Genomic DNA, 22,866 nt, shown 5'->3' on the forward strand with positions numbered 1-22,866 from the left:
AAAGATGGTAATCGACAAAATAAATGGAGTCTCCGCTACTCAAAACGGATCACGCAATTCAAACAAAGAAATCGGAAAAAATATAAATCCCCTAAACACAGGTGAGACAGAAAGCCATGCAAATTAATCTCTTTAACGTATACCAACTACTGGAAATTCACTTCAAACGGTAGACTTTTACCTCTTGATGTTGGCAAAATTACTTGTTGACGATGTTTCATCCATTATTACATCCACAAATATACGATTTGGACATTCTGATCCGAATAGAATGAAAAGTAAGCAAAAGAACGAAATAGTAGAACAGCATTGTATTTTGAGCCTCTTGTGAATATTGATGGGGTAATAATCTATACATACCAGGTCTGTGTTACATTGAAAATTTATATGTGGGCATTAACACTCTTACATAAAACAATAATCTACATACAGGAAGCAGGAGAAAGAAAATATTAAAGAAAAAATCAAGCTTACATTAAACAAACAAAAAGGAGCATTTGGAGAGCACTGTCCATTCTCATCAGCACTTGTAAAACTTTGCTTTAGTCTGCATAGGTATCCAGTACTTCAACTAGATTAGAGGAAACCTTCAGGTTTAACTAGTGGAAGGCAAAGAGGGGCATCAATCATAGCCCTCTGACAACTCACTTCACATTAATCCATCTTACCAAAACGTGCTTTGGCATCCTCAGAGGACATCAAAGCCTCTTCGAAAGATCTCTGCATGGCTTTGGGGCCTCCCAACATCATAATTTCAGATGAGTGCATCTTTATCAAAATTGGCTCACTTCATCAGTGGACTTCAAGACCTCTTCGAGTGACTGTCGGCCTTCTCAAAAGGCACCGTGGCCTCATGAATTCTGGCTTTCTGAGTGGATTCTGTGGCATCTTCGACATCCTCTATAGCTTCTTTGAGTTTCTTAATCGAATCAATGGCTTCTTCAAATGATTTCTGAAAGCAAAACCAATTTTCTCCGTAAGAATCTTGAAAGGTAGTTTACCGAGGCACAAATTTAGTACATTATCAAACACAAGGAAAAAGCAAGAGCTCCTTACTGCAGCTAAAGAACTTCATGGGAAAAAATTAAATAAACAAAAAGACCTAATAGAAAACCACATATAAAACAACTCAACCAGAAAAGGTTGTGAAAATCACTCGAGAACAGGAGATGAAAAATGCAGGGTAGGAACCAGTTACATACCCCAGAGTTGTTCCTCTTCCATAAGGCCTCCATGCTCATATCTGTCACGAACATTCCACCTAACAATGCACTAAATAAAAATCCTGAATCAGCAATAAGTTTCAAACCAAAAGGCTGCTACATATCCATACAACTTATTTGATAGACAAAAACTATAAACTGTTTCAAAGTGATACCAAATTCAAAATGCTAGATTTATCGTAAGGCAAACAAAATTACAAGCAAAGTAACTGGGATTTAATTAGACTAGAAAAATCAAGTTGCCTAATAATGTCTCAGTCCAAAAAAAATATTTGCGCCTTAATGATGCAGTACTCAAACCAAGCTTTCATCCTAAAATGCTTCCCAATAGTATAATAAGTGTGGATGTCCATTGGAAAAACCTTAGTTAAACAGGACAACATTAGCAGGGATAAGACAGGGGGACAAAATTTAGCAAAAGATGAAGAGGCCCTTTCCCCCTTTTTTTTTTTTCTTCTCTTTTCTTTTTGGGTGTTCTACTGTGATAGAAAGTTTTCTTCAACATTTACGGGAATTGGAGGCATAGAAACTAAAGGATCGAATTACACTTCTCAGCAATGCAAGGAGAAAAAATTACACCTATCACATCTGGAACCACTTTCACAATCTTGTATGTAAATTCAATGACTTTTTTTTTTTTTTTATATAAGAGTAATAGATTGAATTGCACAAGTAAATGACATTCCAACAGATGCTGATAAAGTGAATCATTTTCTCAAAGTTCTTGGGATCAGTTATTTTTAATGTTTCCAGTAATCAATCCCATCTGAGACTATGTTCTCTATTGAGCTTTTGTTTATCTTTTCCATTGATGTCTGTATTTATACAGCTTATGATAGCCCATGCATGGCGCTGCTTATGCTACAACTCTGTACAATTTAACCCAGCAAATCCTAAACTCGGGTTCAAGGTTCCAAATCATCAGGAGAGCTATAACTTAAAAAAACAAAGCAATCTCTGTAGCCCTCAGCTGGTTCCAGATGGAACAAGTCCACAACACACACACACGCACACACTAAGCCATCCAGCTGTGTGTGTTTGCAGGTACATTACCATCTGTCTGTTTCCCACTATGGTGAGCAATTAAATCAAGAACTGTTATACTGCACTCTTCAGGTTCGAATTCTGTCTCAAACTTTCAGCGAATCCAAAGGACAAAGGAAAATTCGAAGAATAAAAGATTAATGTGAGGCTTGGATAGTGAGTTGAGATGAAAGTTGAATAAAATATTATTAGAATACTATTTTTTAATATTATTATTATTTTAGAATTTGAAAATGTTGAATTGTTTATAATATTTTATATGAAAATTTAGAAAAAATTGTAATGATTAGATTAGATAAGTTAGATGAATTCTGAATCGAAAAGGCCGAAATGTACCATAGACGCAGAATGATATCATTGATGAAAAGACAAAATGTAATGCAAATATTCATCAAGCAGACGCATATAATAAACCCTTCAAAAGGATACAACATAGACGCATATAAGAAACAGCTTTCACTTCAACGAACATGACTCGAGAAAAATAAAATATAAAATTATATAATAATAAAAGACTTCCATTTTTCTCCGAAATTTGATTCCATGAAGAAAGAAACATCACAAATGCATGTAGAAATATGAGGATGGTAATAAGAACATTAATAGCAATAATACCCTGCAAAGCCAAGATTGCGAAGAAACGCACGGGTTGTAAGAAACTGAAGCGCAGACTCAAATCTCGATGACCCATAAGCTTTCCCATTCCAGCCACGATAGTTACTATGACTGTTATGATAATGATGGTTATAGCCATAACCACCTCTTGTGCTCGGTCCAGCCCCAGAACCAGAACGAGAGCGGAAATCGTAATTGGCACGCTTACGATCATCGCTGAGGACCTCGTAAGCCTCGGAAACCTGCTTGAATCTCAGAGTGGCATTTTCACGAACGGAATTGGGGGACTGAGAGTGCTTGTCCGGGTGAAACTTGACTGCCAATTTTCTGAAGGCTTCTTTGATTTCGCCTTTGCTGGCGTTTCTGTTCAACCCCAGAATCTTGTAATGATCATCCATCGTCGTCATCAATACCATATACCAGAACTAGTGCTTGATATCAAGTCCCATCCGAATTACAAAGGCCCTCCTTTGGTCTGATGACGTCTTTTTGGGGAGGAGAAGACAACGGCGTGGCTGCGTGGGGGCTGAGAGGTACGGGCTGGCTGTCCGCTGCTGCTGAAGGTTCTGGACCTCGTGGCATTGCGACCACCACTTCCTTTCTCGAGTCTGGCCAACATGAATTTTGTACGGAATTAATTGGAAAAAAATAAATATAAATTAGGATAAATTAATTTTTTAATATTATAATTATTTTAAAATTTTGAATTATTTATTATATTTATTTAAAAATTTAAAGAAATTATGATAATAAAATGAATTAAGATCGATCTCAATCAACCTAATTATTTTGAATTAATTCTGATGTATTGACTAATTATTAGTACTCTAATATCATGTCAATTACAAGAGAATAACTTCCCACGGTCAATCAGTTTTTCTATATATAATAAAGATGAATCACAAAATGCCACGTAGGCCATACGCCATATCTGTTGTGGGGAGCATTTCAGAGGAAAAAACATCTCTTTCGTCTGCGATCCCCCCCCCCCTCTCTCTCTCTCTCTCGTCTCCCCCCGAATGCCTCCAAGAAAAAACCCTACGTCTGTGTACTGATTTCCCGTCGGCTGCCTAGACCCCCGGCGTACGACGTCCCGCCCAATTATCTCCTCCCCACAAATCTCCTGCGTCCCCTTCGATTTGGAGACACTACTGTTTTGCCTGGAAAGGATAATGGCAAATTGGATCAAGGGCCTGGTCTCAACCATCCCATAAAATTTGGTTCGCATGGAGATGAACCAGTTAAAGGAGAAGGAAATGACGTTTCTGACGCCAACTTCCCAAAGGATGCAGTTGACGAGTGGCCTGCACCTAAGCAGATACATTCTTTCTATTTTGTCAGGTACAGACCATATGATGACCCAAAAATAAAAGCCAAAGTTGATCAGGCTGATAAAGAGATTCAGAGGAAAAATAATGCCCGATTTCAGATCACTGAAGCACTAAAGGCAAAGAGGTCGGATCGAGCAGAGTTGATTTCTCATATTAGAGCTTTGAAAGATGACAACCGGCAGTTTAGGACAATCTTGGATGAGAAAAGAAAGGAGATCGAACCTCTGCAACAGGCTCTTGGCAAGCTGCGCAATACAAACACGGGTGGTCGGAGTAGTGGTTTATGTTCATCTGAGGAAGTGCTTAGTGATGTTATCCATAGTTTGAAGTGCCGCATATAACACGAAAGCCTTGTCCGGCGTGCAGCGTCCGGCGTTCGGCGGATTGGTTTCGGCGTGCGGCCAGGGCTTAAGCAGGGGCGTTAGGTCGAAGGTCGGGTTCCGTACAAATGCTAGTCTAATTGTCCTAAATATCCCTGCTATGGTGCAACCAGTTCTAGACTTTAATTTTATGCAATGCTGAAGTGTCATCTTACTATTGATAAAGCCACTCTATCGAATTTCCCTGTCCAAAGATGCTCGGCAATTATAATTAATATTTATGGAAGTAATTTCTCATTCATCCTCTAAAAATTGGGTTCCAACATATTAGGTATAATTGGGCCAAATGGAATCAGAACTGGCGTTTGGGCCAACAAGAATCATTGGTCTAACTTCATACGTTTGGGTAGAAGTGAATAATAATAAAATATTAAATAATAATTATAAAATAATAAATAGAAGTGAAATATTTTCAAAATACTTGAAAGTATCCAAATTAGGACAGTTGGTAAGTATTATATTACAGTACATTGATTTTTTTATTCATTGGATTCGGTTTAAAGAAATTAAATTGAAAATGAAATATTTTTATTTTAAATATAAGCAGAAAAGGAGGAGCCATAACATATTTTTTTAAAAAAGAGGACTCACATTTACCTTTTAATATATGTGAAAAATTATATTTTTAAGTCAGGATTAATACAACACTCTTTATACATATAGCTAATATGGCCAGACTTGTTGTTTAAGAAAAATTAATTTTAAAATTTTCTTACAAATTAAACTCTGCTATGTCCGCCTTGTAAAGAATATAGTGTTCATATCGATTTGCAAGTAGAATAATTAATTTGTAATATCTAAAATTTCATTTAAAAAATCGGATCATATGTCATCAGACCATTAGGCTCTCAGCCGGCAGATATATGCTTTATTTGATCTGAGGTTAATGCAAGTAAAATCACATAATACTGCAATAGGCATGAACATTGTCATCACTGAAAAGATGGACAGTTTGATCGGGGACAGTATCGTAGGCTTGGTCAGGGAAGTAACCGTGCACACTTTCGTTAAAGCCATGGCGGTAGTAATTATAGGAAGAAGAGTAGGTAGACTCGTCTAAGTACTGGGATGCATAAGGATAGTATTCGGTGTCGTATGGGAATGGCCAAAACTCTGCCTTCCTTCCTGTTCTTCTCACCACCTTTAGCACCTTCCTCTGCTCAACGTATCCCGTCACTGTCACCTTTTGCTTGTCCATGTCTATATCCAAGCTATCAACCCCTGCTTCCGTGGAAGGGAATTTAGAGAGAGAGAGAGAGAGCAGATGGTGATTAGATAAGAAATATGATCTCAATGTAAGAAAGAAATTAACCAACAGACAGATGAATGAGTTCATGCCTTGTATTTTCGAGATTGCTCTTCGAACTCTCTTTTCGCATCCTTCACAATCCATATGTACCAGAAGTTCCACAATCTGTCAAACGGAGCCATGAAAAAGAAAATATATATCAGAAGTACTGGTAGAACACAGAAGCAGTCCAACATTAGAATGTAAGAGAGTTTGCGCGCAGTAGTACTTACAGAGATGGCATCAGAAAACTGTGCCCTTCTAGCTCGCCTCCTAAACATTATGATACAGATGCTGCTACTGCACAAAACCTGAATGCCTCTATCTTATAGAAGTCCACATTTTCTGACTTAAATTGATATATGCCTTTGTGTGTAGGCAGATCGATGTTTTTGCTTGTGCCTATTACAACTTGCATCAAGTACATCCATTCCCTTTCTTTGGAAGTTCTCATATCATTTTTTTTTTTGCACATGACCATTTTATGGCTGAATTTCTCATTATAAGAACTCATATTAAATGGCCCAAATGTTCAAATTGGTTTCAGCTCGAATCTATCCTCAACTTGATTCTTTCTTTTTCTTTTTTTTTTTGGGTAAATTCCTCATGACTATTATTATTTCAGTATAAGAAAGATACCCCCTCTCTTTCATTGAGATTGGAGAATGATGATGAAATAAGTGATCTGAAAGAAAAATGCAAGTAAATAATAGTTATGTCCTTAATACATTGGTTATTACTTTCCGAATATTTCATTGGTTTTGTTAAATATTCAAGATCAGAATGATTTAACATCAATACTTCCTTGTGCGTGTTTTGTTGATGGAAAAGAACGGGGCAGTGCTGCGTGCAAGTTGAGTTGAGTTGGGGCAAATTTATGGAAGGGATCGGAATATCAGCAGGAAAGCAACGTCGGGATGTTATCTGGGCAAGGACAAGTAGCTGTGATTTCTGGCACTCACGCACGCTAAAGGAATATGTAGCTTTCACACACATCTATAAGTTTTTTTTTTTTTTTCAGAATAATTCACTATTATTTTTTATTATTATTTAATATTCTTTTATTACTTTTTCATTATTATTCATAAAATATTTGAAATCATATCACTATCCAAACGCAATTTAGCCAATTGCCTGAGACACCATCCCAATTGAGGCCCCCAACTCAATGTTCTGATTATCATTTCAATCGAGACATTAAAATGAGATATTTTAATATCGATACTGTTTCAGAATAGTCTATATATGAATAAATTACATATATAAATATATATTATATTCTAAAATAATAGTCTATATATGAATAAATTATATATATAAATTATAAATAGTCTGATCTGAATTAGAGATCAAAAAATGAGAAAGTAATGAAAAAAAAAGAAAATGCTGAAATTCAAAATATCAGCTGGTACCCACCGATACGGCCGAAATTTTGACCAGTATGAAACTCGACCCTTCTCTGTACCGGCTATCCGGCCGGTACAGCATATTTTGACCGTACCGGCTGGTACGAAAGGAAATTAAAAACCTTGCCCCAACATGAAACACTAACTTTGGTTTAAAAAAAAAAAAAAACTCTCAAGTGACACTAAAGAGAGAAAAAAAAAATGAAGAGCCACTATAGGGAAACATAAAAGTGGCAATGAATATTGAAACGTTGCAAAAAAACCTGAGAAAAATAAAAAGAAGCATAAAGCAAGAGGCCGTGGAACTTTGCTACCTCAAAGTAAGTTGGCAGTAAAAGTATATACAATGAAAAGCGAAAGGATATGTTATATATTGTTAGCTTAAAATATTATCACAAAATAAAATGCAAATTCAGCAATCCTCTCCATTTTATGTTACTCTCTCATCTTTAGTGTTTGTCACTCTCCATAAATTAATATTCAATATCCCTTCATTTTATTTCAAAACCCAACCGAAAATATTAAATTACATGAATGTTATTCATTGTACTTGTAATCAAATTAATATATCCTATTTAGGCGTACAACAATATTACAGGAAAAATAAATAAATTAGTCATTTTATCAATTAAAATAGAATAATGGCAAATCTTAAATGCCAAACTTTGATAAATAATTTTGTTTCAGTTATGGTAAAATAAGATATACCGCAAATATTTGTTTCAGTTATGTTCTATTGCTAACTCTGCCACAAAAAAAAGAAACATGTCATGCTTCCTCTAACAAATTTTGGAATTACATAAGAATTCAATATGCATGGTGAATTTATAACCGAATTCCACACAGGAAACCAAAAAGCAATCAACCATGAAACATGTTATGACTACGACTGATCAGATATAAGTATTGAGATTTCGTTGCAGGATACATTCAATGATCTGCTGCGAATTGTTGTGTTTCGACAATTTCTCAGCCAAAACCTGTCCGTCAGATTCGCCGTTGCTCATTATGCCGTTGAAGAAGTTTTACATATCGTGGGGATGTCCTATACCTTAAAAAATAAAGTGTAACAATTCGGAAGTGACAGAGAGTAACCCAGACTATCAGCAAAAAATAATGGCAGAAACAAAAACAGGTAAAACCATCACTTATAAATGCTAGCAGTTTTCATCATTTTCCAAATGCATAATAAATACATCTTTACATTGATAATACAAATCATTCTTTAAAGCAATAAGGTGTGAAACATAGGGTCATTGTATGTGCTTCATGTCACACCATGTGAACTAAAACGCACACCAGAACACATGCTTAATATTAACAAAAACGTGTGCATGTAAAGGTTAGTGTGTATGTCACAGGTGCTACCATACCCAGTAAAATGGAAGAGTAAAAACTGTGATCAAGTGAGAATGTGAAAATTGTTCTGAGGTTCCAGCCTATACCACAGAGATACTGCGAAGTTTATTGTAGAATGCAAGATCAAGTTTAATTAAAGGAAAACAGTCTCCATTGTATAATGGAATTCCAAATTCCTTAATTAAGAGGAAAAAAAGTACAGCATATTTTCAATAAAAATTCTAAACTTACTTCTGAAACACATGCCTTAGCCTTTCTTAGCTTTCTCTTCCCTCGGAAGAACCTGAAAGAGACATCCCACAGTAAGACAGGGAAATCAGAAAGAAAAATTTCAGAAAATTCTAGCGGTAGACAACAAATTCCAAATTGCAATTACAATTTATTTACCGAAATAGTGGATGTTTTCTTATATGTGTATAGATGATTGTCAGACTCAGTATTTGCCTCTTAACTCTAAAATGTTGCAAAAAGTTAATAACAATCAAAGAACAGCGAATCACGGGCAACACATAGTATTTTCCATTGGAAAAGCAGTTCCATTCACTTTTTTCGATAAGTAAAAAAAAAGTTCCAGTCACTTGATGCCTATACGATAATTAGTATTTTTTTTTCTCATTTTATGGATCACCACAGCATGAAAGGCATTGTCCATTCTATTACCAAGAAAACGAGTAAAATGAATTTAAATCGAACTAATAATCCTACATTCCTCACCATTAAACTAGTGTAACGAATATTTTTAAGAATAAAAAAAAAGTAACACAGCGCACCCTACATGAAATAACAGCTAGAAAACTTGGCTAAGTTTTACAACTGGAAAGCCTGTTTATGAGATGAGCTACCTTTGTTATATACCATACCTTCCTCAACTGATCCAACATCAGTATAAGATGACCTTGGAATAACTGAAACATGTTCAACCACATATTCAGATCCATTTTGATCACCCAAGTTAACTCCTGAAGACTTGACCTGTGTAACATGACCCTTACTAGACTCCTGTACTTCCCTCAACCTTGGCTCCGTTTCATTATCTGGATGTGTCACTGAGGATGATCCATGAGTTTCTTCATAATTAGAAGAATCCTTCCCTTCTCTCTCACTGTACAATTCAGATTCCTTATCTGAAATGGGAATAGAAGTCACAACAGACACTGGAGGCAAACCCATTTTGGATATCTCCACTTGCAAGTCAGAAGAAATGGAGGGAAGGGAGAGGATCTTTTCACCTTCCGGGGGGCTTGAATCATAAACAGGTTCATGTTGATTTTCATCCACCCCCCCACTCAAAAAGTGGGAATCTGGCTCCTTAGGGGAAGGTAGGTTTGCACTTTTAGATTCTTCAAGGTCATTGCCTCTTGGTTCCATAACTCACCGTTTCCTCTTTTGTAGCATACAGTACTCTCCCATCTATTTCTGATAACGATGACAAACTTGATCTACTGCTGTACTCGTCTTCAACAGGTTCCATTTTTAAATGAATTTCACTAGTACTAAGTTCCAGAGGAATAGCCACCCCTCCTGTTTCAGACAATCCGGAATCTATTTCAGCTTGATTTCCCACTTGCCCCAATGTTATCTCAACCTCATCATCATGAATAAAATGTTGTGTTTCGGGATGAATTTCACTAGTGCTAAGTTCCAGAGGAATAGCCACGCCTCCTGTTGGGGACAACCCAGAATCCATCTCAGTATCATTTCCCACTTGCCCCAGTGTGATCTCAACCTCATCATGGCAAACATCCCTCCTCTCAACTTGTTCCATCTCCACAGAATCAATATTTTCATGGAATCCACTTCCACATTCTACATGATCAGAAGCATGGTCTATGCTGGAGATGAGTTTTGTTTCTTGACAAAGATCTAGTTCATTGAGCTTCTTGTCATCTCGATCAGCAGCAGAACTCACAGATTCAGTATCAGGAATAGAACTCAACTTTGATTCACTGACTTCACTTGACTGTCTCTCGAATGAGGAATAGCTTGTCTCCTCTGAAGTGAAGCGTTCTGGCACAAAAAAGGGTCTGAACCTAATAGCATGCCTCTCTTGCCTGGGACCCCCTAGGCCAGATGGTCCAATACTGAAACTTTCATGCCTACGGAATAATGCATCTTTCTGTTGAAATGTCGTAAACTCTTGCTGAAAATTGTCTCCCTTGAGATCAGGTTTTTCTTCATTTGGGTCATAAGTAAGATCAAAAGGGTTTCGTATTGGCAACAATATAGATGGTGCCGAACCAGGTGGATCATAGGGATCATAAGGGAGATCAAAAGGATTATGTCTTGCCGTTGAAATGGGTGGAACATTAAAGAAAAGATCAGTGCCATCTAAGTCTATCAAATTCTTCTCAGCCATCAATCTCACGTTTTTCCGTGCTCTCCTCCTTGCAATGAGATTCTCCAGGCGCTGGTTCCTCTCCAGCTCGGAAGTCCCCAAATCCATGAGGTTCTTTTGGTCATCCTCTGTCCACTTAATTGCCGATTTACTTTCATCCTCCTTGCCTCCCTGTGCTTCTTCCTCGTCATCTTCATTTTCATCAACGCCGTCTTCTCCGTCTCCATGAATTTCCGATTCTTCATCTGACTCAACACTGGCATCGTTAGTTTTACAAGAGCGTTCTGAAGCACCATCTGACGCATCATCATGGGACATATGAGCAGGCTGTGGAGCTATTGGATCCAGAAGTGGGTGAAGCTCCTCAAGGATTGGAAAGATGTCGGCCATTGAAGCATCTGGCGAGGAACTCTCTGCCAGATCAGACCCTTGGTCCGAAGACTCATCATCACCATCCTCATCATCATTAGGAAATAAATCGAAGTGATCTCCACTATGAGCATCGGCCAACTCTCCCAGGCGCTTAACATTATCTTCCACTTCAAGAATCTCATCTCCCACTTTGTGAACCACAAAACATTGATTCTGGAGAGATTCCCCATTATTTAACACGCATTCAGTCCCTAAGTTCTCCTCGTGAAATTCACCCTTCTTTTCCAATTCCAAACTAATAAACTTTCCCCCGACTTCCCCAGTTACTCGCCTCTCCAACTGAATTTCCCGGGAACTATGATCATTCAGTGGCCTATAATCAACCAGGCCATCATCTATCCCAACCTTCCCAACTTTATCTTCCACCGAACTAGCCCCTTCAATATCCTTCTCTAACTGAATTTCCCGGGAACTATGAGCAATCACTGCCACGCAATCAACCAGACCATCATATGTATCAACCTTCCCGACTTTATTCTCTGCGGAACTAGGACCCTCAATAGCCTCCTCTACTATGTCACTTCCCTTTGCTGTATATCTTTCTACAAGAAAGCTATCGTCTCTCTCATCATCGACAACAACAGTGGTATCCCTCGAAACCCTGGCCTTAAGAGATGCGACATCATGGGAGTGGCTAACCCTATCATCATCTTTTTCGATTTCGGGTACAATGTTTGGATGCCCAAAACTCAAAAGAGTCCCAAGAAGAACGGCAGTGCAGAACAAAACAGGGGATGCAGAGACCAAAAGGGAAAATAAAAAAGGAAAAGATCTGTACAGAAATAACACAAAACAGAGGATACCCAAAATGAATGGATGATTGGAAACTGATCTATAACATGTTCTGCTTGATATGATCACGATTTTTCTCATTTGAACTGCAATTTCCAGTTTTGACCCCATTTCTCTCTCACGCCGTGATGTTCTTTCCAATTCCAATCTCTTTCTGTAAACACAATACCAAAAACGAACCAACGGAATTCATTAGATCCATGGAAACGAAACGCCACAAGTAAACACAATAAAATTGTTAAAAAAGAAAAGAAAAAGAAAGAAAGAAAGAAAGAAAAGAATTGGGAAACGATCCTAGCAGGAACCCACATCTGAAATGGAAGCACACGAGATTTAGATGAAGATGAAATTACCTGAGAACCAGTAACTCAGAGAAAGTGATGCGTTAATTACAATTTGAATATCTCCAGAGGGGAAGGGAAAGGAGAAGGGAAATGAAAGGAGGTGTGAAGAGGAAAGACTGACCAGCTTGGATTGAGGAGAGCGACGGAGAACGAAGAAAAAGAAACGAAAAGGGGCAATGGCCTCTGTTTTTCGATTTTCAAAAGAAATGCTTTTACAACAAGAAGAAGAAATGATTTCGAGAGCGAGCTATGTGATCATATTATTCATATAATTTATTTGGGGCCTGATATCTGATAGCCGGACCGATAAGTTATAACGGTACTTTTTTTTCAGGTATTTTTAAAATATTTTTAAATTTGTGTTTTTTTTTTATTTTAAATAATACCAATTCACTAATAATTATTTTTAATAATTTAAATTTAGATATGAGTTGAACTGATTTATGAATAGTAGAATAAAAGTTGAATTATTTAATATATTTTATGTGAAAATTTGAAAAAATTATTTTAAAATTTGAAAATGTTGAATTGTTTATTATATTTTGTATGAAAATTTTAAAAAATTATAATAATAAGATAAGATAAATTGAGATGGATTTTAAACGCAAACAAAACTATTTTTTATTGGCATAGTCGATTTGAGTTTCAAATTCGTCGGTCCCAACATTTTCTAATCTATTTTGAAAAATACTAATATATTGATTGTGTTTGCCTCTTTATTTTGATTATTCATATATTTAAATTTTTTATTTAATAATTAGAAAATAATTTTGAATGTATTAATATATTTTTTTATCTTTTAAAAATATTTAAATAAATTAAAAAATAAAAATAAAAAAATAACTTTGTGCTGGCGGAGACGGCACGCTAGCATTGCTTATTTATTTTATCGTTTAGGACAGAGAGACAAAAATGGGGGCGGTACGAAAAGCAGAGATGTATAGAAAAAGATTGATTTGAGAAAGGCACATTCTCAATTGAGGCCCCCAACATGAAACACTAATTTTCGTTTAAAAAAAAAAAAACTCTCGACTGACACAAACGAGAGAAAAAAAAAATTTGAAAGAGCCATTATAGGAAAACAGAAAAGTGGTAATGAATATAGAAAAGTTGCGAAAAAATCTGAGAAAAATAAAAAGAAACAGAAAGAATGAAAGAAAAAATCTGGTAAATTGCATGTTATACTCAAGTTTATTCTTCTTTCGAGACATAGGAAGATTTGGTTGATTGGTCTTATTCTCCTTGGTATGATGATGAAATTGTAGATGTTTGAAGGTCTTGAATCATGACAGGGTGATGATACCATTTCAGTTGTCCAACGGTATCTATTCATTACTGTAGCCAAAAGTTGTCAATATATGTTTGCTTTGTAGTACTTTGGCCACGCATCTAAGGATCCATTCCTTTGAAATATATGTGCATAAATTTAAGTTGCAACTATGGTAAATCGAATCGAAAAATTCTACATACCACACTCTCACCCCCTATGACGAGGTGACATTGCCCATCAAACTCATGGAAATTTTTTGTGTTCCGTGTTTAGTTGGTTTTCAACTATTGTACTTAATAGAAGGGCTGTTCATGAGTTTTTATCCTCATTTTTCTAGTATTATAATTCATTTCATTAAACCAAGGAAGAAATACATGTTGGGATCTCCTCTAATGTTACAATATGGTCAGAAAATGAAAGAGAGTTTTTTGCTAACAAGTGAGCTATAGAGTTACCATTTCTCCTAACATGAGAAACCTCCCACTTAGCAAACTTTTGAAGTAACACTTTAGTTTCATTCATGATCATACTAGTACTACTCCAGCCTTCCTTCTCGCTCTTAAGTGCCCTTACAACTTGGAGAGAGTCCCCTTCGATTATGACCTGTGTAAAGCCAAGCTCCAGTCCAAAATTCACTGCTTGCAGCGCCTCATAAGCCTCAGCCAGTAGAGAATCAGGGAAGAGGTGTTTGCTAGTTCTCAATGTAGAGATAATATGGCATGCACTGTCCATGGCCACCACTCCTACACCAATGAGACCTTGTGCCTTATCTGTTGCCCCATCCCAGTTCAGCTTGATCCAGTTCAAAGGGAGAGCCTGCCATGAGTTTGTAGAGGTGTATACATGATAGGTTCTAAAATCTCTTCTTGAAGCTTCCTCATTTAGTAGCTCGAGAGTATGTCTAGTCTCCCTAATTATGGTCGAGGGACGTGTAAATGTTTCCTTAAAAATGAAAGAGTTCCTTCTCCACCATATCTGTCTTGCCACAACTACAAATTCTTGAACCACCTGTGGCGACATGCTTTTAGTAATGACATCCAAAAGTTGTAGCATTGATTCCTGAGGATTTGACTTCAAAAAAAAAAAAGAATGTATTTAGGCATTTTTTTGTATACATCTCGTGTACATAGACTTCGCCTATTGTATTTGATGAATAAAATTTTTACTAATAAAAATATGTATTATATTTTATACCGGAGTGAAAGTGGGATGGGCATGGCATGTGCTAATGTAGCATCACTCAATCTAATTTGTATTTTGTGCAAATTAAAAATGGAGTTATGATGAAAAGGATGCATGATGGGAAAGATCTTGTACGTACGGGTTAGTACGCCTTCACCATCAACTTGCAAACACAAAGTGAGTCAAATGAATGTTATTATTGGGCTACATCCATGATTGTAATGACATTCACTACCCCCACCCCCCATCTAGTGGCATCTCAAGACTGTCCCTTTGTAAATGCAGCTTGTGATAAAATTATTGTTACTACAACTTCGCTATAGCTTACCATTTCTTTTTTATGTTTTATGAAGGAAGATCCGTGAAAGGTTTGGTGATTTCGGACACCCCGATCTCGAATTGACTGCAGTCACAGCTCCAGCCATCCAGACAATGGAAGTTGCTTCCAAGGAGTAGCGCTTAGAATTTCTATAAGATCTTTCAACAAAATAAAAAGGGAAATAAGCGAGAACAACGCTTGCTTTTGAGTTTTTCTTTCTGCTTCATGTCTTTCACCATATTATCTCTACAATTTCTCGTTATGGTATATTACATCTCTGTTTGGGTGGAGTGTTCTCAGAACATCCCACCACTGTTTACTATTTTATTATTATTATTTACTACTTTTTACTACTATAATTACTAATCACTATTATTCAATTTATCATTACTTTTTTAATATTATTCACAGAATATCTGATATCACCTCATTACCCAAATGCAACTGGCTCTTGATTGCGTCATAGGGTAATGGGTTTTCTGTACACAACAAGTGTTGAATACGTTTTCAAGTAATTGGACAGGTGAAACTATATTTTCTTGTGTAGAAGTAATTGGATGATGCAAAGTGTTGATGCGTAAATTTGCATAACAGATCGGAAGGGTCGAAAGAATCATCTCCCGCTTACATTGATAATTCAAGTGTTATTTGTATTTATCCATGAAATAAATAATAAATAAGCAAATAAAAATAGATAAAAAGAAACACATAGATTTATATGATTCAGCATAAGGCCTACGTCTACGGATTGTTTAGAGGTGAAATCCACTATGATCGGTGATTTTATGATCTATCTTGACCTCACATATATCACAATATAATAGAAAAATTTAGTCTGTGTAGAAAAGTTGTGGTGAGTCTAGGCTTAAGGAGCTTCTCTAGAAAGCTTGTGGAGAGTTCCCTTCATTTGTAAATATCTCCTCCTTTTATAGAGAGCTTCTCTACAAAGGAATGAGACTCCACAAGCTCTCTACGTACAAACTCTACTACACATAGCGACTCCACCAGATCTCTCTCAATGGAGGCATCGTCTTCAACCTCTCAAAACCCTAGATTTCTCCACTGTACTCAGAGATATGTGAAGCTAAGAGAGATTGTAAAATCATCTATTATAATAAATTTTGCTCCCAAATAATCTGTAGATGTAGGCTTTTATCCCGAATCACGTAAATTTTCGTGTCTATCTTTATTTATTTTTATTTGATTATTATTTTATGAATAACCATGAAGAACATCATATTAACACTTGAATCACCATCGTGGGCCGAAAATAATTCATTCCTCCCTTCCGGTCAATTATGTTAATTTAGGCATTAACACAAAGATATCTTAGTTAATGCTTATTCTATGTTTTACATTTTGGTGGAGATGGGTTGCGTATTGGAGGCTTGGAATGTGTCTGTCCTCTTCAAATATTATTTCTTGGATAAATATATACTGTACACTCTCAAGCTATTATGAAGTGTTTTGCATTTGACCTTTAAACGCAAAACTATATTGTACCCTTAAAGTACTAAAAATTGACTCTCTGCTTCGTTCATTAAGATTTAATTGTAAAGATTATACCAAGTCACTCATTTAAAATGATTTTGAATCAAAATAAGATAAAATCGAAAATGTGTATATCTTAAATATATTTATTATTTTAAATATTATGTCAACTTTTAAATAAAATAAGGCTTTATTTAAAGTTTTTACATAAAATCTATAGATGATATGCATGAATGCCAGATACATACAATAAGGTAGGTCTAAGAGCATTGACAATAGAATTATTAAGTTCAAAATTTAACTAGAATCGTAACTTTTAGCTATAGCATCACAATAGAGTGATGAATACACAACACAATATAATAGAGTGATAAATACACGACACAATAGAGCACAAAATCGACACAATAACTACTTTATCTTTTGCAACTTTGCTTATATTTTTTCTTTTTTCTTTGTTCTTTTTTTTTTTTTTTTTGGCCAAAGCTTACATTTTTTTCTTTAATTTGAGTCTTTAGGTTGTTTTTGTATGCAGGGGGAAGGTCCCCCCGATTAAAATAAATTAAAGAAATTTTTCTTGCGAATAGAAACAGAACTTTGTTGGAAGGTTTGGAGTACACTTTGTTCATGCTTCATGGAAGTCTAAAAAGGATTAACCAATCACTTGGGCGGGGTTCTGTTGGCCGTCTAAGTTATTCTGCAGGCTGCGGCATTCATACACGGTTCGGGTTTTGGAAAGATCGTGCAAGAGTTCAGAGTCACTCTACTGACTCAATAACGAAACCACAAAAGTAGTCAACTGTCAAAACCTCAAAAACCCCCGCACACTTTGCCGAAATCCCTTTTTCTCGGAGCAAAAAATGGTTCCAAATCCAGCGTCACTTATCCTCAAATCCTCACTTTTACACCGTTTCGTGGGGTTCTCTCGTAGACCCACTTCGCTTTCTGGACACCTGACTCGGATTCCCGTAAAACAAGTCCAGATGAGGGGCTATCTGAGTTGTTCTTCGTGCCAGTCTTTCTCTTCTCCGCTGAATTCTGGTCATGGAGCTGTGCTTCAGAATTTGTGTCGTTCTGAAATGGGACTCGGGCAACTGGGTCTTGCCCATTTCCGGGTTTCTGCCGTCCCGGATGGAGTGCCCGGCGGGACCGGTGGGTTTGGGGGTTCTGGTGATGGGAATTCTCGTGGGAGAGGTGAAGGCGGTGCTGGCAGTGACGGTGACGGTGGAAATAACTGGTCCTTGCTGTCGTGGTAAAGTAGATACAACTGCATTTTATTTTGTATTTATATCTTTGCATTTTGGCTCCTGAACGTCGTTAAATATCAAGCTTTTTGGCTCCTAAATGTTGCTATTACTAGTGCCATGTAATTAAACTCTTCCCAAGCAGAAAGAAATCCACAATGGATTGGGACTTTCAGTATGGAACTCTTTTACTTGGATTTTTTTAAGGTGTTGCTACATCTCCAAGGATGATAGGGTTGTAATATGCAATAGGATTTAATGAAACCTGGATTAATGTTCTATTCAGTCACAGGGTTCTTTTAATAGTGCTGACAGTAGTATGTGTGGTTGAATTACTTAGCAGTTTGTTAAGGGGCTATACTCCGTTATGCTCTCGCAGGTGAGAAGTCTTTAGGAAGTTTCTGAGCTTTTCTCTGCCTTCCTTGTTTTGGAGTAATAAATATCTTAGATCAAACCCTGCTGCATAGCACTAAATCCATCTTAACGATTTGATGGCAAACTCAAGTTCTACATTTATAAACTTGCTAATCTTATAAACCTAGAGTTCCCCTAGCCTCCAGGAATTCCTGCAGCCTTTCATCATTTATTTCAGCGCTAAAAGCTATTGAAATCATTCCCAACCTAATCTTTTTTTTTTTTGCCCCATAGGTTTTAACTGATAGTCTCAATAAGCAAACCTTTCTTTAAAGCCCGAGGCTATCAGTACTTATTTTAGATGACTTTTATCCCAAATTGAAGTGTTTTCCTCCATTAATGACTTGCATTTAAACATGTTTAGACATGCATTGCTCCTTTTTTTGTGATAACTCCATTAATGTCACGAAATAATGTAGAATGGGTTGAAGTCAGATGACTATCATTCAAATCTTGAAATGTTGGATTCAAACATATGGCAGCTATGCTAACGAGTATTGACGAAGAGGTTGTATGTAGTCACCTTGGCTCTTTTACCATCACTTTTTTTTTACACAATTGCAGCAGTTACTGCAGGTTATGACTTTTCATATTGAAGCAGTTACCCCGGATGTTATTTTATTCTCTAATTGCTTCTTAGTAGCGGTGTTTATGTTGCCACAGACGTTATGCCGGGCAATTTCACTGATCTAGCTATATGCGCGGTTATGCTGAAGTGTTACATGTTTCCTTCATGGCTCTCTGTTGGCCAGGTTGTAGTGCAGAAAGGAAGTTTAAGATCCTCGTTTCACCTGCCACCTGCTAAAGATTTTTTTTTGCTTAAATAAAGAATCTCCTTAGGAGGTGGCCAACAAATTGAGATGAGAAGTTGGAAAATATATGATACTTGGTGAACTAGTTATTAGTAGAATACCAATCACAATATGTTCTCTTCGTATGGTGAAGTATGCATCTTATGAAGTGTATATGTTCTCTTTATAGGTATTGAATGCTCCTACTGGTTTTCTTGCTAGGTTTATATGCTTTCTCTCTTTATTTTCTTAATTTTCAGACGGAATAGATCTAGGCAGAGTTTTTTGTTGATCATTCTGTGGCTTGTCCTTTATACTTGTGATTGACACTATGATCCACGCTCTGCAATTTCAACATGGACATCACATATTACAGGTATTTGGCTCTTCTTGCAAAGTATCCTGTGTCAACAAAAGCTCTGACATCTGCGCTTTTAACTTTAATTGGAGATTTGATCTGCCAGGTACTTACATCAAAGAAAAATCTAGATACCTATTATTTTTTGAAAAATTCTTCTCATCAGCCACTATTCACCATCTCACACCCTATGAAAAAGCTATAGGTGTGGAGTATGAGAGTGAATAGTGGCTGATGCATAGCATTCCTCTTATTTTTCAGTGGGTTTATCAGTATTTCGCTTAACTGTACATGTATCCTAAAAAAAAAGTAAAGAAGATCACTTTGTGTGTTTCATGTCTTTTGAATTGCATCAGCTGATTGAAAGCTGGATCACTTGTATACAAAAATATCTCCATGCTCCTTCAACTCCGTCACTATTTTAAATTGAATTACCTTTCTATTAACTTTTCCCCCTATCCAGCTATCCCTGTAAAAAGGTAAGCAATTATAACAAAAAAAGTCCTGCTCCTTTTTATTTGTAATAATTAAATAATCATTTGGTTCTTTCAAGCATTTATGTTGGGGTGTGCAATGTACATGTTGCATTCTAGTGTAGTGCTATCAAAATATTTTGTTTTTGTTCTAAATTGAATTAAGCTGCCCATGCATGAGGTTGCATATACTTATAAAAAAAAATGTATGAGATTGCATATTGGTGTCCTGCTTGAATTTTTCAAAGCTTATCCTGCTTCTAGATTAGTTATTAGGCTTAAATAGGGTTGAAGATGCCAATGTAAGATTGAAAGTTGCTCCTCATGTAAGCAAGTCAAGCTGCAGGATATTTTTTATATAACAGGTGACTGTTATAGGGACAGTTACAGTACTTAATTAAAACTTGCTGCTATTCAATTGTATTTTTCAACTTAACGTTGCAGTGATTTAACAATTATGGGTTTGGTCTCACTGATTGTTTATAATTATTTGCCTCAGCTTGTGATTGATCAAGTGCCATCGCTAGACTGGAAAAGGACATTCCTGTTTACTCTGTTGGGCCTGGTGTTAGTGGGTCCCACATTGCATTTCTGGTAACGCTTCAGAGTCCATGTATCTGAGTGCCTGAAAATGGGACATATAGCAATATCAACTCTTATCATTATTTTAACCGAATAGGTTCTCGAGGCACTTTCATACATCTTTCAACAATTTAATAAAAAAATTTATTATTTGTTTTGCATTGTGCATTTCTTTTGACTTGTAAAAAAGTAGTGCCTTCAAGTTTCCATAGTTATTGCTGTTGTTACGTACATTTTTCCAGTGACACAAACTTATGGTTTCTTAGTTACAGCCTTTTTTTATTTGTTTTGGTGTCAAAATACATGCTAACCAATCATAAGAAACTTGTTATGGAGAAAAATCTTGTAAGTTGTTTTTTTTTTTTCAATATTCCTGGCTATGCTTTTGGGTTATCAAATGCAAGGGTGGTCTGGAATGATGAGCATGCGCTCCTGCACTATAGAAAAACCAAGACATGAAATCTGGAAAAAATATATATATATACTCATGTTTTCTATGGTGTTTCATTTTTGAATCTACATTCTCACACAAGTACTCTAATGTGTCTTTAGGTATTTATATTTGAGTAGATTGGTAACATTGCCTGGAGCTTCAGGTGCGTTCTTGCGCCTTCTACTGGATCAGGTGACTTTTATTTTTATTTATTTATTTCTAATTTCTCAAATAAAATAAAATAATTTTATTGCCACCTATCATCATATATATTTTTCACTGTATCTGAATGTAAGGCAATATTATTGCAGTTCCTCTTTTCTCCTATATTTATTGGAGTTTTCTTAGCCACGTTGGTGACACTGGAAGGAAGGCCATCGTTAGCCATACCGAAGCTTCAGCAGGTGGTTTCAAAAAGGCATTTAATTATGGATAATGATAGGCTTACACTACTTCCTACCACCCCATTTACTAAATTACATGAGCTTTAGATCTGGCAGAAGAATTGCCTTTTGATGTTCTTTTGTTTTTTGTTTTTGTAATTTTATTTTGTAGGAGTGGTTCTCTGCTGTTCTTGCAAATTGGAAGTTGTGGATACCTTTCCAATTTCTCAACTTCAGATTTGTACCCCAGCAATTCCAGGTCCTTGCTGCTAATTTTATTGCTGTAGTGTGGAATGTTGTTCTCTCCTTTATTGCACACAAGGAGATTCTTCCAAGAAAAGACAATCCCTAGTACTCTCAATCTCGTGCCCTTCTTCTACATAATGCACAGGTTTTCCAATTACTGCTTCAGTAAACTGCAGAATGTTAACATACCTGTTAAAGAGCTTTGCTTTGATACAAAAGGATCTGCTTTGAGTTTTGGAAAAGCTGGATTTACATCTCTAGTCAGAGACATTCGCTGCTTGTTGGTAACTGTAACATTTTAATCCTTTTTTTTTTTTTTTAAATAAATTATATGGGCATGATTAGTTATTGAAAATAAATTTAATTTTATAAAATTCGCCTCTATTTCAGGGTAAAATAATTATTCAAATTTTATTTTATTACATGAAACTGATAATGATTTATATGAAGTAAAGCTAGCTGAAAAAGACTATGACGCAGTACAGGCGTAAGCGTGAGAGGACATAGAGGAACCCATCAAAATTCAAAAGAAACAAACTCTTCATTTTACAGTGAGTTGAGATAAATTAAAACTATATTTAAATATTAAATTGAGTTGAGATGAAAGTTAAAAATTAAATATAATATAATTTTTTAATATTATTATTATTTTAAAATTTTTAAAAAATAATTTAATTATTATATTTTATATAAAAATTACAATAATAAAATATAATGAGATAAATGAAAGATTTGTTCTGTCCAAACCTTAACCACACTGGTAAAGTTGACAACCGTAGAGAAAAAGTCAGAGAACACGTCACCCCTTCGTGGTCCCCACCCTCTACGCTTATAAATCCTCATCGGTGAAGAAAACAACAACCTCTCACGACTGGAAGCTCTGACGAGGGAGTGAGTGTCATAGTTCCAACCCTGGAGGCGACAGGCGACAGCACGCTATTAATCTCCGGATGAGGAATAGCTGGACTGCTGACCGTTGATTCTCATTGAAAGCTGGCTGATCTTGACGTGGCTGAGACGTGGGATTGGTTGAGAACACGTAGAATGGGGGATGATGAAGGGAGTGACGTGGCATAGCCTTAAGTCGTAGTCAGTCAGTCAAGAGGAAAAGGACAAGAGAGTACCATCAAG

At 36.3% G+C, this 22,866-nt stretch overlaps 4 protein-coding genes across 9 annotated transcripts; 1 reads left to right on the plus strand and 3 right to left on the minus strand.

Annotated features, from left to right (window-relative positions):
* Window positions 1-296: 296 nt before the first annotated feature.
* Window positions 297-4,649, minus strand: LOC109019013 (chaperone protein dnaJ 72). The gene is made up of 4 exons (XM_035689853.1): window positions 4,436-4,649; window positions 2,883-3,490; window positions 1,203-1,272; window positions 297-952 (listed from the first exon to the last, which is right to left on the minus strand). Exons 2-4 carry the CDS (start codon window positions 3,296-3,298, stop codon window positions 803-805), a joined length of 636 nt encoding a protein of 211 aa, XP_035545746.1. The 5' UTR covers window positions 3,299-3,490; window positions 4,436-4,649; the 3' UTR covers window positions 297-802.
* A 767-nt stretch (window positions 4,650-5,416) lies between these two features.
* Window positions 5,417-6,340, minus strand: LOC109019006 (heavy metal-associated isoprenylated plant protein 45-like). Its single transcript, XM_019001217.2, has 3 exons — window positions 6,115-6,340; window positions 5,932-6,007; window positions 5,417-5,814 (listed from the first exon to the last, which is right to left on the minus strand). Exons 1-3 carry the CDS (start codon window positions 6,160-6,162, stop codon window positions 5,492-5,494), a joined length of 447 nt encoding a protein of 148 aa, XP_018856762.1. The 5' UTR covers window positions 6,163-6,340; the 3' UTR covers window positions 5,417-5,491.
* Window positions 6,341-8,033: 1,693 nt separating this feature from the next.
* LOC109019010 lies at window positions 8,034-12,830 on the minus strand. 6 transcript variants are annotated; one of them, XM_035689527.1, is made up of 5 exons: window positions 12,559-12,786; window positions 9,876-12,359; window positions 9,507-9,770; window positions 8,878-8,929; window positions 8,034-8,338 (listed from the first exon to the last, which is right to left on the minus strand). In XM_035689527.1, exon 2 carries the CDS (start codon window positions 12,314-12,316, stop codon window positions 9,995-9,997), a length of 2,322 nt encoding a protein of 773 aa, XP_035545420.1. In that variant the 5' UTR covers window positions 12,317-12,359; window positions 12,559-12,786; the 3' UTR covers window positions 8,034-8,338; window positions 8,878-8,929; window positions 9,507-9,770; window positions 9,876-9,994. The 6 variants fall into 6 exon arrangements, with proteins under 6 accessions (XP_035545420.1, XP_018856769.2, XP_018856767.2 ...); XM_019001224.2 differs by having other exon boundaries at window positions 8,034-8,332; window positions 9,507-12,359; window positions 12,559-12,830; XM_019001222.2 differs by having other exon boundaries at window positions 9,507-12,359.
* A 4,529-nt stretch (window positions 12,831-17,359) lies between these two features.
* Window positions 17,360-21,987, plus strand: LOC109019012 (protein sym-1-like). Its single transcript, XM_019001228.2, has 6 exons — window positions 17,360-18,063; window positions 19,637-19,724; window positions 20,591-20,685; window positions 21,226-21,298; window positions 21,418-21,510; window positions 21,662-21,987. Exons 1-6 carry the CDS (start codon window positions 17,672-17,674, stop codon window positions 21,839-21,841), a joined length of 921 nt encoding a protein of 306 aa, XP_018856773.1. The 5' UTR covers window positions 17,360-17,671; the 3' UTR covers window positions 21,842-21,987.
* Window positions 21,988-22,866: the final 879 nt, after the last annotated feature.

Source organism: Juglans regia, chromosome 4 (genome assembly GCF_001411555.2).
Source record: "Juglans regia cultivar Chandler chromosome 4, Walnut 2.0, whole genome shotgun sequence".
NCBI classification, from domain to species: Eukaryota; Viridiplantae; Streptophyta; class Magnoliopsida; order Fagales; family Juglandaceae; genus Juglans; species Juglans regia.